This window comes from Daldinia loculata (genome assembly GCF_022478755.1).
Source record: "Daldinia loculata strain CBS 113971 unplaced genomic scaffold F4817scaffold_69, whole genome shotgun sequence".
NCBI classification, from domain to species: Eukaryota; Fungi; Ascomycota; class Sordariomycetes; order Xylariales; family Hypoxylaceae; genus Daldinia; species Daldinia loculata.
In genome coordinates, this window is record NW_026054923.1 from 58,168 (window position 1) to 73,528 (window position 15,361).

Sequence of the window (15,361 nt, forward strand, 5' to 3'; positions counted from 1 at the left end):
GTGCCCCGCATGCTGGTCTTCAACCCTGACCGAGACAATAAATATTCCCCAATTTCTATCCTAAAAACACTCATAACCCTTAATCCACGGCGCAACAGATTTACTGCAACTCGAATGCCATCCCTATCAGCAAAACGGTTAAATCCTTCGAAAAAGATGTGGAAGAAGTCCACGATGACCTTCGCGGCTTACCTATTTCATACCTTGAACAGGAAGACGCCGTGATCCCTACTCCGGGAGCGCTCCTTCACGACTTATACTAATACGCGGCGGAATGTCCTCCTACTAAGGCCGATAAGGGATTTACCTACGTTAACCTGCCGTTGGTCACTGATAATATCTATCGGAGACAAGTAGTAAGTTAATTCACTTACCATTTTGTCTTATCATCTATGAAGAGGCAAGGCTAATAGCTATCACAGATGTCCTTCGCAACCGACTATCTTAACTAAGTCCTTATACTACAACGTCTAACCAATACTATTATATTATCACATCGACCTTCAATACAATATACTAGGCTGTTTTAAATGCGCCCCCTCAACCCGGACCACCCATGGGGGGAATTCTGCACATCAATTATAGTATCTTCAGGTTCGTACCTCATCCTTTAATACAGGTCTTTAGGTAGCTAATCTTCTCATCCAGTGGCCAACCTAATTACAACCCTAAACTACATAAACCATATTAATTAAACATCTTCCGCGTCGTCTTCTCCGCCTTGAACGGGAAACCATACCTCAAGAAACCCAAGACAAGACGTACGCAGGAATTTGGGATTACAGTTACCCCTATTATGAAACAACTTCAGACGGTTGCCTACTGCATTGAACACGCAGTTACAGAGACGACAAAAAGGTGACGAAGAAAGAGACGAGTAAACCAGGACCTTGAGTCCTATGCTCCGTCGGGCGGCGCGGCGGTTCAAATACCTAAACTCATGCGTCATAAATACACATCGTGTCGCGAGGTGGAGCAAGAAGCAAGGAAACAACTTCGTTGTCTCGCGGGGAACTTGAAGCTCCTGCTACGGGAGCCTACATCTATACATACTGACAGTGTCCTTTGTTCTAGATGTCTCATCTAGAATCCTAACACATTGGACGACTGAGTGGGAAAGGATATACAGATATTCAGGTAGATAATCATAGCATGCCCACTGGATGTAAACGAATTCATCAGGAGCCTAAAATCATCGCTTAGATTACAGTTTGTTAGGATCACAAACATCACCTACTTAACAAGTATAATTATAAGAAGACAAATTATTTCACAACTACCGTTCCTCAATAATGATGAGGAGCCCCGCCTAAGCCGCAATACTTTTCAATAATTGCTTGAAGATACAGGGGAAAATATTGTTTTGCCGATGTAGACATAGATCCAGGATAAGTATCCTTCGATTAAGTTGTGTTTCGTTGATGCTTCCTAGAGTTAGTTGTAGCGTACCATGTGTTCTATTTCTACACAATATCTGCCCCATTCCACCGTACGCGGTCTCATAGCTGGATAACAGTAGTTACACTAACATCAGAACTTCCAACGCTCTAGATATATTTTTACCCAAGTGATAATCACCCTCCACGGAAATTCCAGAACTACGTAGGATAATACTTCCACGTAGGTAAACCGACACATAAGAAATAAGAAAAAAAACATGGACTAAAAAAAGCGCTCTAACCCTCAGTCAACAGGATCGCACAAGTAATTGTTGCAACCTCCGGGAATCGAACCCGGGTCTCAAGCTAACTACCGAATAATGGAAGGCTTGAATGATAGCCATTACACTAAGATTGCTTCAAGATTGCATGTTTGCTCTGGCCCTCATTGCGGTATATTATCGTGTAAACACAGACAGCCAATCATAGTTGAGGATTCCTTCGCGCTTAGAAGAAGGGGAAAAAAAAGTGGTTGAGACTAGCGCAACTCGGGAGCAGGTGGGTTTGACGATGGGGCTAGGGTAAGTGGGTGGAGATGAGCTTGCTGGGTTAGGTTTTATGATCTAGCAGAACTGAGAGTTCGGTGTGTGTCGTGGGTTTTGAAGTGTTTACATAGTACTCTTAGAAGAGGAGTCTATAATAATTAATCTAGGTATCTAATAGGTAAAAACTAGAGTCGTTTAATCTACCCCATCACCCCCAGTCTGTGAATCACTACCCTCGTCGCTGACATCAAGCTTCTCGAATTTCCTGCGAGCCTCTTGGTAGTCTTCGTCCTTGCTCACATCCTCAGCTTCCACTTCCACGTTCACCGCCTCCTTGTCCTGCTTGGCGGCTTCCAGCGCAGCCGGCTTTAGAGACCCATCCTCGTTGACGTCTTCCTTACGGTAGAGCGTAAACACAACGACCAGGTAGGTGTCGTTAGTCGACCGGTTTCGTAGCGTGTATCTAAGGGTGTGTGAGCGTTTCGGCTTGGACCTAGATACCGTAAAACGACGCAATGAGAAAGGACGATTCTAACAAAGCAAAGTGGGATATGTCAGTAAGTTGGGGGTTTTCTTACCGTAAGCTCTGGCCGTCCCAATACTTCATGATTGGTAGCGTGAAGCCCGGTAAGCGCAGGCTGAACTCGCTAAAGTCCAAATACGGGTTGAAAAAGTCCAGGCAGTACGTTTTATCGTACTGGAATAGCCATTTGCTCTTATTTGCTGGCTTCAAAGCCCACTTCATGCGGTCTTTCGCTATTGCTGGAGCGCCGATGGCCTCTCGCTCTTTCAGCCCATCTTCGTCGCCACCTTCCTCAAACCATAATCCGCCCTTTTCGGGATTGACTTCTCCTGTACCAATATGAACGGAGTTAAACGATGAGAGGGCTGGTCCGTAGAGATATGGCTGATCAGCGTACGCATCGCCCTCAAGGCCGGGATCGATCCACCATTTTACGATGTTCATAGCATAGCTAAAGCCGGGTGGGAGGCGGTCACGGATTGGATATTCAAAGTCATTGCCGAACTGGAGATCTTCCCCAGATATACCATTTGTCGATTCTTCGCTGGTATCTTCCCCGCTAGTTTCCGGAGACGATGACCTGGACGGGTCGGTAGAAGTAGTTTTTGAGTTGGGAGCACTTGTTGGCCTCTTGGGGGTAAAGCGAATCGCTATGCTGTACTGATCCTTGCTGGAAGCATGTGGTTCGTGAGAGAAATAAGGGGACGTAGTAGGCGAATTCCTTGGCAGACCCCGATAATTTTGCACGCGAACGTTGAGGTCGATGTCGATTAGCTCGCTACTAATTTTAACTGGCTCGTGCGTGTTAACTGGCACTACGACATGTTGATCCAAGTCGTAATCTGACCCAGCAGTTACTCGAATAACGTATTTATCTGCCATGCCGCGAAACGGCTGTGTTCTGGTCTAATATAGTCTAGAGACCACCACAGCTCAGTCTCATACAGTTGCCCCGCGGCTAGTATTCACGTAATGGGGTTTAGTAAGCCTAGAAATACAAGATAATTCTAGTATATATAGAGAGAAAACACCCAATCCTAAACTTCGACCGGCGATCGTACGGCTCCGACTTCTTCTTTACGGCATATGGCGAATACCAAAGAGGATTAAATCGGGGGGGTTAAAGGGAAGGATTAGGATGGTGGTTGGTTCTTGATTAACAAGAAAAAGCACACAGAAATCGAGGAAGTCTAGAATAAATCAAATACAAAGGGGCTAGAAAGTTAACAATGGAAGTTGGAAAACTAGAACGTTGCTGAATTCGTAATGTAATGTTTGATACTAGCTGCGTTACCCGTCCGCGCAAGCGCGAGACGGAGCAAAACTCCTTGCCACAGATGAGTTTAGCCTCTGATTGGCTAGCCACACCTTAGCGCACGTCCGATGAATTTTTTGTAAAATCAATTGACCTATTATACTATTATATAAAAGATTGAATAATTGGTATCGTTTAATAGAGCTTGTTTTGCGCGACATTTCTATACTATTTGCACTTTTTGCAGATTTTATGCGATAGAATGACAAAAGAAAATGTCACCAACTGCAGGGCGATTCTAAGGATCTGATTGATTGGAAAAATTGTGGCAGTACTAATAAAATATAGGAGAGTTGATTTGTTGGATCTGGAATTTGCATGGTGGTGGATGACGTCGCTAAGGTAAACCGGGGTCTAAAGCACGAACCAAATCTTATTTAATGGAGCTACGAAGTACAATACGTGAAGTCTATCAAAAAAGTAACCTAAAACATCGGGTTTAGATATAAATCCATACCTTATGTACCTCTTATATTTATCAATGATACGATATTCATTTTATTACGCTTGAGACGTCATCTAGGAAGTATGAGTATGTTGAATATTCAGCTGGTCAAGTGCTACTAAGTACACGTATTAATCTAGCCTTTGTACTTTGACGTATAACGTCTTCTAAACTTGGGAATAAACAGGTACACTAGGGTTCCGTAGATTTCATCACAATGGTAGTCTCTATTGAAGGAGCAACGTTCGTCGGGGGAAAACACAGGCTTCGATCCTAAGATAGTATGTACTTGAGAAAATAATATATACGTTTATGGTAATGGCGATACTATTTGGGCACGAGAAATTGATCGATATCGACTCTTTCGAAGAAGCTAATGTGGCCGAAGCCAACCCAATACTGCGCCAGGCGATTATATGAGAGTAAAAGAAGCTGTGACTCAATATATCGATCTATAGATAGTTTAGTGGAAATGATGGAAATAATACAAGTATTAAGTATCTCACCGTTAGAAAATCCCATATGAGCAATGTGGCCTCGGCTTTTCACGACTCGGGCGCCTTCGAACGGCGGCTCTTTAGCCGTGCCTAACAATCCATTGTCGCTTAGATCATCAGCAACAAAAGTATACTCGCCTCTCGGTACATTAACGTCGCCTGTTAGCTTGACCGCTTCTAGCCGGCCGCGATAGACACGTTCGTGAAGAAAACGTTGTTCAAACTCCGACTCTGTTTCGTCCTGAAGCCGCTCGAAAGGTTCCTCCTCACTCTCATCATCAGGCTGGTTGATCAATAGAAACTCGCAACCGTGCCCGCTAAAATCGCCAACCCATATCCCTCTCCAGGGTTTCTCAGCCGTTGAAGTATATAGGGCGGGGTCAAGAGTTGAGTAAGTTACTAACTCTTCGGCAGCATGCACACCGAGAGTTGGCGGCCCCATCTCCATCCATCGCCTAATACGGAACGTTTGATCGGACGCTTCTGAGCGGTTGCGCGGCTGCCACATTGCTGACGTCGACCTTGTATAACTCAGGGATGTCGCAAGCGGATGCACACCGGTCGGTTGGCCCGTCACACGATGGCGTGCTGGAATTGCGGGCGGGGGCCAGACATAACCGTAAGGAAATTCGTTTATCATGCGGCCAACTAGGGCGGACTTGGTAAGAGGCTTTGCTAGAAGAAAGTTGCTAAATCGAGGGTCCGTCCCGCTATTAATACGCATTGGCTGCTCAGAGAAAAAATGTCGGAAGGATAGAGATGGAGACTTTCCACGAACTATGTTCTCGAAGCTATCTACATCCAGTTGCAATACGGGCTTGTCGAGATGCAACTTTACAGTAGGTTCGAAATAGTGGATGTGGACTGCCTGGTCGGCACCCCATGGCTCGCTACCATCTCTATTACGCGTAGCGAGCATCTGATAGCCTTCAATGCAGCCTCGCCGCTCGTCGTAACGGATGATGATTACTTGGCCGGTCAACTCATGATCGCAAAACCATAGCTTGTGTTTCGTCAAAAACCAGTACGGGTCGTGGGATATGTAGAGCTCGCGCCAGCTTTGACATGGATACGGGGAAGTGACATGATTTCCTGGAAGGTTTGATAATACGTGTCGCCTCCACTGTGTATCGGAGTTTGCATGGTTTCGAAGTGCATGGCAGACGAGGGAGACGGTGGCTAGCTCTAGAGGAGCAAGCCAGGAAAATATCGCATCGATTAATTCAGAGGGAAGATTGAGGATAGGGCTTATATCGGAATCGCCGCTCGAAGACGAAAGGGCTGGGCTTAGGTCTGTCGGTAATTGTTAGCTAAGGGGTCTTTGAATCCGAGGTCCCATGCTAACGAAAAGAGCGTGAACGCCGCTCATGGAACGGCGGCGTGGATTCACGAACCTCGGCTTGCCACGCTTGTACTACGTCGCTGTATAGGAACATCAAGGTCCTCGTCTAAGTCGGGACCGAGCAGCTTGCGGCGATCCGTAGTACCGTACCGCAAATCATCATCGGGAACAGACTTGACAACGAGGACATGCTCTTCAATTTCGGGGTTTAATCCTCCGTACGTGACAGCGGGATTGTGTATATTCACTGTGTAAGTCGAGGTTGACCCTGACGGCGCGTTGTCCGGTGCCGTGGCGTTGCTGGAGCTAGCCTCATCCGACGAAGTGGTCGTGGGCCTTGGGTGCCAGATACGCTCGCGGCCTTCGTCGGACATTTTGACGACTCCCGCTGCGGAACCCAAGCGTACAGGTTGACAAGTCGGGGGTTCGAAGGATCCAATTGACAAGGATGATCGCCAAGTAGTGGAGAGCTGAGGGGTTGAAAACCCAGAGTCGGTCGTGGAGAGAGAAGATTTAACGAGATCCGGATCGTGAATGATTTAAAGCACGCCAATTTTCCTACAATCTTTTCCCCTCTTGATATCGGCAATGGTGGCTCCTAGTCGCGCTAAGGTGACGAGCATAGGGACGCTGTCTGAAGATTAAGAATAAGGAGGGAGGTATCTCGTTATCATAATGACGGTAGATCAATTATTTGCAGATTTAAGCCCGACGTAGATGCGACAGCTCATCTGTTAACATGTGAAGTGGACGTGGTTCCACGGCGGCGGTTAAAAGTAAAGTTTGGAATTGATAGAATCATCGAATTAATTGATAGGCTTGGCTAGCAAGGCACCAAGATGTTATGTGGAGGGTGGAAAAGATCGAAAGAGGGATTCCAATGGCTTATCAATACCGGTTCTGCGCTGTCTATATATCCAAGTTTCTCCAGGAGTTGTTCAGAATTGATTGAAGGAATCGGAACGGGATCGGTCTATTGGGGGATAAATAAGGTAACGTAGACGATTAGTCGACTGCCATGTTGTTTCGATTCGATTATGACCTTGCCAGTTTGAACCTGCCAACTTGCTACCTCTAATCGCGCTGACCCACCGGATTGGGACCGGGAAGGTTCCACCCATACTGCCCATACCACACAGTACCTTATGTAGTCCCACAACTATTCCCCTAATCGTTGTCATTACAGGGAATATGGGCGCTATAGCCGCACCTCTTAATGCTATATTTTTGGCCCCATCACTGTTTGGCATTTATTACTGACTAAAACCTCAAGCTCGTACCTGCTATTCTCATGCACGTTTTCCTTCATACGAGGAAGGTATATTAGGTGCCTAACCTTAGCGCATCTTTCGATTTTGTTCCTTACCTTAGGTACCTAGATCCATCAAAATCGTCTTCTGATCTTCCTCACCGTCTTCGACATCACTGCCAATACCACTGCCAGATCAACTAGTCCCGAAAGAGCCATATTCCGCATCGCGGCATCGCGGCATACCTTACGTGTTAAGCAGATTACCGCCCAAGAGTTTCTTGGTCCGGATATCCGTGACAAAACGATTCTATGTATGGCGTATCTCACGGTTGAAGATCCCTATCACACGCCATACCATCCTTTTCGCTCGGTTGTAACTTCAAGATGTGGCTAGTCCCCTAAGTTATTAGGACAATAGTTTTATCCCCCATGCATTGTCTACCGAAAACTTACCCACCAATACATCTCGCGTTACGTGAATCTAACCTTGCAGGATCCCCGATCTCACTATGCTCTCGATCCTATTGGAACGGCTGCTCATTCCTCTCGTGGGAAAAAAGCCTGGGGCCGTGAAAGGAAAACCAGCCATTATCGACCGGCCATTATCGGATCACAGATCCAATTTGGTACGCTACACCTGACGATGCTACGATACATATCGGAGCCATCAACTAAAAGAACTCGAAAACTACAACTGCGATACTGCCCTTCTATGTTAGTAGTACCTGTTGGTTATCATTATTCACCCGACTCGAGATCTACGTGCTGCTCTGCAAAAGAAGAGCCGAAAGAGTCGCCCTTCATATGCTCTACTGGTATGATAGGCCAATCACACGAGTCGCCATACCTTGCAAGGTTATAAGATGTACTTCCGATGGCAAACCGCCTTCCCTTCTAGTTATCGACTGATGCTATGGGTAAGGATTCTTTTCCACGCAGGCATTTACCCGTCTATATTTCTTGATATTACCATGCAGGTCCAGACCAGAGCACTCTTGGCTACAGATTTACTATGTCTAACCCCAAGATCTATTATGGATTATCGCTAGGCTTTTTATAGATGCGTATACCGCATAGACCACCTGCAATCGGAGCGGTTTCTTGGCATGTGTGTTATGATGTTACCAATGTTAGGACATCATCGCCGATGCTAGAAACCCTTTGGGCGAAGTTTGTGAAGCATGATTTCGCCCGCATGCAGGTCAGGTTTGCAAAGTTTACTCGCCAGGCTTGCTTGGCACGCTGAAAACCGCCCTTGGCATTTGGCGACAAGACTCTTGGTCATCTGCGCAAACGTCGGAGCCCTAGGTCCCCTGCCCATCTTGTCAGGGTATGGATGCAAATGCGACTCAACCTGTTATCAGCGACACCAGCGAAAATCGGAATTTCACTTCGCCTACGGAAATCTGTTCCCGTGATGCCATCGGCAGTCGTCTAGTATTGGAGTACTAGATTTGGAGAGCCGCTGCTATTTCTGTCGTGGCCGTCCCGACTTTTGAGCTTCCTCTTCGAGTCTACTTGATTACTAGTATGGCTAGGGACTGTGTTGAAACCATATGTAGTCCGTGCGAATCCAGCATACCAAGATCGTCCCGCCTCTCCGCTGTCCTCCACTGCTCGGCGGACCTGTCATCCTGAGCATGCCAAGCGTAAAGTACTATTTAGTTGCAGCATCAAGCTGTTTGCCTAGCATTGTAGGCTTTCTCTTCAGGCCCCCCCCCTGGATTTGACTAGGCCCATGAAGCCCGAGGCCACGGAACACCTTGTCGCCCCTAAGCGACGGCCCCCTATTTTTGGCATCGATCTTATGCCTAAGCACCCTTGTGATTGTGGCTGCCGAGACCCGAGGGACTCTTCCTCTTTCCCGACGAATCATGTCTAGTCCAAAGACCCGAGGCTAGATATATGATATATTCAAGGGCGAAAACTAGTTCATTCCAGTATGTCCGGTTTGGGGTCACCATGTTTAATCAGGTGAATTCATGATCTCTAACCTTATGTTCTCTTTTGCTACGCGACTAGGCTCTTTTTATTCTATACAAGGCTGCTCAATTTAAGCCCTTGCCTCATGAGCCCTTTTTTTTTTGAGACAATACGAAAGAGCTTTTTATAGTAATATCTATAGCCTAGCCTAGAGAAGAGGTCTTCTATTAATGCTATTATGAACACGAGGATACCTTTTGGCAGCAAGGGAAGGTGTGTTAAGGGTACGACCCTAGCCCTTGATGAGCCGATAGTTACTCCTTTGCAGTTACTCACTAGAAGATGAGATGAATATTCGTCATTACCCATCATATGTGCGAATAAGTAATCATGCCGTATCTTATACGTTCTTGAGTTTTAGAGGATGATGTAGAGAGCCTTGACCAATAAGCATAAGCATGAAGCAGGTTAGACTTAGTACCTTCCTCAGTTATATACAAGCTATATTTTGGCACAAGTGTCCGAACTTATAAGAAAGTCAGCGTAATAGTCTAGTTTATAAGTTTAATTCGTTTAATTACCACCTATATACATGTACGAAATGCCAATCGCTCATTTCATCTGTCATCAATTAGGTACCTACATATGTACTTAACATAGCAGCTCGTGTATCCTAGAAGGTGGAGTCTACGTGGTCCACTGTTTTAGGGCAATGTGCACGGACCATACTGCATACGTATTTTCGTACCTAACCTGAATGTAGCGGGCAGACGTCAGGTAGTTTCATCAATGTTAACTTATTAGACTATAAAGTTACCTACTATAATCACCTCTACATCACATAACGTGAGCAAGATAAAAGCTATATTCAAACTTCATCAACCCTATTTATTAGCCTCGCTAGCCTTATATCGTATATCTACATGTACTTGCAATCCTGATTTAGCAAGCTGTTAAAATTTATTGAAGCCTTACCCCTCAGCTATCTTCCATCATCAATCCATTGTCCCTTTAAGTCCGTTTTCATCCTGTATACTCATCTTCAATAATACTACTCCGTATGTGCGTCATCCCAACTATTATAGGAGTCATGTCTGGATTCTTTTCTCTTCTTCCCGACCTGCTTCCCATGATACTACCTTCCGAGGTACAAATCACAAAAGCTTCTGATCTTGAGGCTCAAAGAGGCGGGAAGGATGCGCCCATGATTCGCCAGGGAGCCGTGATCGGCAAGAGTGATAGAATGTGTGCTACCGGTAAGCTACCTATTTATCTACCTGTCCAACTACTTCCCTTTTGTACATATACTGTGCGTCCTGTAGGATGCCATTATAGACAATAATCAACCTTTGCCCGATCCCCAATCATGTAGTCGTTCCGACCCTATGTCAGATTTATAGTAACATCGTCCATAGTCCTGATAGCCAAGCCCCGGTGTTCCTCGGCAGTACATCACCATGGCGAGCAAGGTCAGTCTTGGCTCGATCGCAAACGCGTCAAAGTACTCTATCTAATATTCACATAGAGACTATCATCTACGCCGCCTCAGGCAAGGGAATGGTATGTATTAAAAGAATTTTAATATGAGGATATACAACCTTCTTTCTCTACTATCTATCATTAATTATTACTCCACGTAAATCATCTAGGCTAACTTGTTCGCAGTACGTAATTACGCCTTAATTACTCTTGTACCACTCTTCGGCTTTCCATCTCCAATAAATTGAAATTTCTAGGGTCTGCAGGAAAAACTGACAAATGATAGATTGGTGACTAGCTCTGGTGCCGACGAAGAACCCAAGAGACATGAGCTCTCGCCAGGCGATTTTGCTTTCATCCCTCCCTGGACTGAACACCAAGAAATCAACGAGACTGATGAGAATGTTGTGTGGATCCTTATCCGGAGTGGCCCGGAACCCGTGGTGGTCTACTTGACAGGTTGGGGAGGCGGCGAGGCAAAGGCTGATTCAATCGATTGAAGCTACTATCAATAGCATTCACATACAGCCAATTCAACAAGTTTGTACGTGTAGGTCTGAAATACCAGGAGTCTGGTAGCGCTTGAATCTTTAACCCTATTACTTATTAACTAGATAATTAGTGGCAATTTCCAGGGTGGACATCTATTCTTTACAATGACGACGTATTACTCTGCAAAGTCGATCCTGAGTCTGCTCCGATTCAAACACTTGAGCATGGTCTAATCCCGGAAACCAGAGCAGCTCGATCCCGTCGTGTGTGAGAAGGCTATCCCCCAATCCATCTCGTTCTATAAACCGCTCCTCAAGCCTAGCATCTCCTTTATCTGCAGGGTTGGGGGTGACCCATCCATCACCATCAGCGCTCAAATATTGGGCCACCACTGAAGTGTTGACAATCAAATCTCGCTCTGCAAGACACACCGCTACCTTTCGCCGCGGTCTTGCAGTAGCCCGGCCCCCCTGATCACCCACACCACCTACTTCTGTAGGTGGTCGTCTCGCCACTCCCAATAGCTCTTCCTTCCAAATAATATTATCTTTCCAAAAGAAATGCCGTCCAAGGCAGTGCGCCACCCCAGGATCCATACTCGCAAAGTACCATAGCAGCCATTCGTTGGCCCCTTTAGGCCTGCGTCTAGTAAAGTTGTATGCTACATCTGGTAGATGCAACAAGATAGTCACGGGGTCGATGAGTACTGCTGAAGCAATCCGGTCGCTTAGGTTTTCCGAGCGCAGCATGTGGGTTGCCAAGACGGTTCCATACGAATGGGATGCTAACACGAACCTGTCCCACCCGTGCGCATCCAGAATCGTAGCAACCTGCTTCAGGAATTCGACCTTGCCCAATGGCTCCCCCGTGAGCCGGAAGGACACTGGGAGAACCTCGATAGCGATAATACCTATCTGTCCCTCTCCATCCTGTTCTTTTGATTGCGAGTTCAGTCGAGCGAAGAATGGCACGTACGGGTAAAGGCCGATACCGATACCATGCAAGAATACGACTGGAAGTTTATCGGGAGCGGTATGCGGACGGTGCCAGTAAGTGAATCCCTCTGCCTCGGAATACCTTTGGGCGAAGGAGTCTTGTAAGCGCGGAGGGATGAGGGAGCGGGTCTTAGACGGCGAGTGGGCGTGATAATGGAACCCGTTACGCGCTAATCGGCAATGCGACATAAAGTCGACCAGTGCCACGAGAAAATACCACACAACACTTCTATATCGGGTTTCCACTTCGTCCAGAGTCAATCGGAGACCCTCAGCCTTCCCTCTTCCCGGTTCTAACCTGCGTCCCAGGCGTCCTTCTACAATTTCTATGTACTCGTCTATTTCTTTGGCTTCTTCGTCGGACTCCTGACCTGGGCCCTTATCAAGAAACGCCCAAAGAATAAAGTCGTGTACGTTGTCTCTCCGTATCTCAGACTCGTCTGCGCCAAGGAACCACATCTGGACATAGCGCCGGGCGTCAGGTATGTTTGTGAAGCAGCGCTGAAACAGAGCACGACGTTCTTCACATGAAAGCTGAGGTGGATGCTTTGCTTCGTCCTTTAACCGCTGATTGTGCGGGATGTAGATCAGAATAGCGTACAGCACGTCAACTATGCAGTAGAGGAGTGTCACTATGCCTGGAGGGCGGGATAGCACCGCTGAGAGGGACCAGCTATGGGCCGCTGCCAAGAGTGCTAGACATGCTATGCAGAGCGGCGTTGTATACTGCAGCATGAATATGCATACACGGATGAAGATGTACTCCGGTATCGACGTGCCAATCATAACGACAGCGATTACGGCTTTGGGCAAGACGGGAGCCAGTTATGAGTTATGATAGGTAGTGTGTGTCGGTCTGTCTACCACCTCTTGTCTCCTCCCTCTTCGCTCTTAGTAAATTTCGATAGATTAGGTTAGGTAGTGAACGAGATGAGAACTTGGGTCTTTCTGATGTAGGCGATACTGTAGTTAATCGATATTTACCCAACAGAATTGTAATTTATGTAAACAAGAACGTTTTCGCATCAACTCCAGTAATGATGAAACTCGCTCAATAGCTTCCAAAGACGGAAGGCCTCGAGATGGGTAGTTATTAAGGTTATCCGCTCAACATTTTGTGGCTTGGCAGCCTGTTTTTGCTGAGGAAATCGACGCAACTCGAGTGACGTTGCTATTTCGTACCTAGGTATATACGTTTAACCTAGGTAGGGTACGTAATAGGATGCACACGTTGTTACATGTGCAAGCAGACGAGTGGCTGACGGTTTTTGATTGTGGCTGCACTAATGGCTGGTGACTCCGATTACCTAATGTAACTCGGTACCTAGGTACATCGAATGGTTCAAAGAGCAGAAAGGGGGCCCCTAACCCCTTTTAAGTGGATGGCCAGCTCACCAGCTTAGGATCAAATAACTTAGAAGAATTCCAGCCAAAACATAAGATTTAAGTTTTATTCTATTCAGAATGTTTTATCAATTGGTACTAGATATGGAGATCTGAGGTAATCATGAATTTGTTTGCGTTCAAGGGAAATCTACCTAAAGTTAAGAATAATGTGTATGGATTCTAAACACTCCCCTCCGATTGTAATTTCTTCAACTTCAAAACGTTCTGCATTGATGGGAGGGTTTTTATAGCATGATTGATAAAATTACACTTGAGGGCATTGGAACGGTTCCATTTTTTAGTTGGGTATTTCTTCAATATATTGGATATTACTAGCTGATGTAAAATCTACGTTGGCCACGTCTACATATATGTAGACTGACATAGTGAAGAGACTGTGAATATTAGCATATGTAGATTTAGAATAATTCACTTTGGAAATAATATTCCTGCAGTTGTTGATATGGCCTTAATCGGTTTATGAAGCTTTCCTCGTGATGTTACTACTTGTCTTTGTACTTGGTCAATGCCGATAATTTTGGATCACTGGGCATATTTTATTGATTCTGGCAGTTAACAACATCTTTTAAAGAGAACCACCTTAAATCTGTCCCAGACGGTTAATCTTCTGAAAGCTTTTAGATATAATATTCGTTTTTGTGAGGTTCCGAGAATTATTACCTTGACTGTCCTGTACCCTACCACATTTTTTCAAGGTAAGACAAATATCAAATTCACATGGAAAGTGAATAAAAGGCCACCTCTCGCCTTTTTAATACAAATGTTCCTAAAATAACCTAGTTATGTTTAGAATTAATCTCAGTCGTCCGGCAGCATCTCCGTATATATTTCGATGAGACTTGCCAGAGTTATTACATCACAACCACTAACAAGTTAGCATGCTAGTGTTCGAGAGTCGTCACTTTACAGCCCTTCATTCTTCACTAAACTTAGGTTGGTAGGATACTGGAATTTATGACACCCAAGCTTTTTACGTATACTTGACAATAACGTGTTTTCCCACCTCGCGTTCTCACAGGGGTATGATGAATAGCATACCATAGTACTGATACGAGACACGAAGCAGTTCGAGAAAGGTAATAAAGGAAGGGAGCATGATATTGGAAGATCTAGTTTACATATTGAAGACTGCTATTCCGTGTAGAATCTCCGTGATGATATGACCAGCCATTGCTAAAGATCATTTGTTACAACACGATACATTATATGAATGATTCGAGACACGCCGTTTACATATGCCCTATCATTGATCCTAGATTCTTAATAGATCATCCCAGATACTTTTAGATCAGTGTAGGCAGGCCAAGTAATCATATGTACCTCAAGGGGTCCGCTTATATTTAATGTTGGCAGGAACTTAGCACTGATTAGTCGTCCAGTTGATCCTACCCAATGGTGTTTTGCGCATAAAATAAGATTTTAAATCAATACCTGATGACTGATTCTCTTGCAACTTGTTACTAAGTACCTGGAGTGATTTTGTCAGAGGGATGCTTAGATAAATATGGTTCTTTCCTTCCTCTAACAATTTATTCTTCTACTAAGATATCTTCACCTTGTCACTTCCTCCTCTGTCACCTCGGAGCAATACGGAGACAGGCCGACAGTCATTAACACCCGAAGTCTGACAACCTGACAACCTTCTCTGTGCATATCTGTTTCAGTTCATGCATCTTTTCTCACCCCAAGACCATCTCACTCGTCTTGTGTTTATCCATCCACTGGTCTTCACACTCTCGTGGGAATTGCATCCACAAACAACTTTCT

The 15,361-nt window shown here is 45.5% G+C and overlaps 4 protein-coding genes and 1 non-coding gene across 5 annotated transcripts; 1 reads left to right on the plus strand and 4 right to left on the minus strand.

Annotated features, from left to right (window-relative positions):
* Window positions 1–1,712: 1,712 nt before the first annotated feature.
* F4817DRAFT_t143 lies at window positions 1,713–1,797 on the minus strand. The gene has a single exon. It is a non-coding gene; the product is annotated as a tRNA-Gly (tRNA).
* A 265-nt stretch (window positions 1,798–2,062) lies between these two features.
* F4817DRAFT_257725 (DUF1769-domain-containing protein) lies at window positions 2,063–3,715 on the minus strand. Its single transcript, XM_049299237.1, has 2 exons — window positions 2,503–3,715; window positions 2,063–2,417 (listed from the first exon to the last, which is right to left on the minus strand). Exons 1-2 carry the CDS (start codon window positions 3,327–3,329, stop codon window positions 2,120–2,122), a joined length of 1,125 nt encoding a protein of 374 aa, XP_049155023.1. The 5' UTR covers window positions 3,330–3,715; the 3' UTR covers window positions 2,063–2,119.
* Window positions 3,716–4,534: 819 nt separating this feature from the next.
* On the minus strand, window positions 4,535–6,420 carry F4817DRAFT_319914 (F-box domain-containing protein; the record flags this gene model as incomplete). Its single annotated transcript, XM_049301117.1, has 3 exons — window positions 4,535–4,659; window positions 4,714–5,997; window positions 6,099–6,420. The coding sequence occupies 3 exons, from the start codon at window positions 6,418–6,420 to the stop codon at window positions 4,535–4,537; spliced, it is 1,731 nt and encodes a 576-aa protein (XP_049155024.1).
* A 3,891-nt stretch (window positions 6,421–10,311) lies between these two features.
* Window positions 10,312–11,200, plus strand: F4817DRAFT_319915 (RmlC-like cupin; the record flags this gene model as incomplete). Its single annotated transcript, XM_049301118.1, has 4 exons — window positions 10,312–10,477; window positions 10,637–10,690; window positions 10,747–10,781; window positions 10,958–11,200. The coding sequence occupies 4 exons, from the start codon at window positions 10,312–10,314 to the stop codon at window positions 11,198–11,200; spliced, it is 498 nt and encodes a 165-aa protein (XP_049155025.1).
* On the minus strand, window positions 10,950–13,093 carry F4817DRAFT_257779 (uncharacterized protein). The gene has a single exon (XM_049299238.1). It carries the CDS (start codon window positions 12,971–12,973, stop codon window positions 11,345–11,347), a length of 1,629 nt encoding a protein of 542 aa, XP_049155026.1. The 5' UTR covers window positions 12,974–13,093; the 3' UTR covers window positions 10,950–11,344.
* Between the last annotated feature and the right edge of the window lie 2,268 nt (window positions 13,094–15,361).

Bases quoted from the DNA above. Each gene is read 5' to 3' on its own strand.
- F4817DRAFT_257779 (XM_049299238.1), bottom strand. From the start codon at position 12,973: ATGATTGGCACGTCGATACCGGAGTACATCTTCATCCGTGTATGCATA.
- F4817DRAFT_257725 (XM_049299237.1), bottom strand. From the start codon at position 3,329: ATGGCAGATAAATACGTTATTCGAGTAACTGCTGGGTCAGATTACGAC. The intron at 2,418-2,502 runs GTAAGAAAACCC...TACGGTATCTAG, and splicing joins TGGGACGGCCAGAGCTTACG to GTCCAAGCCGAAACGCTCAC.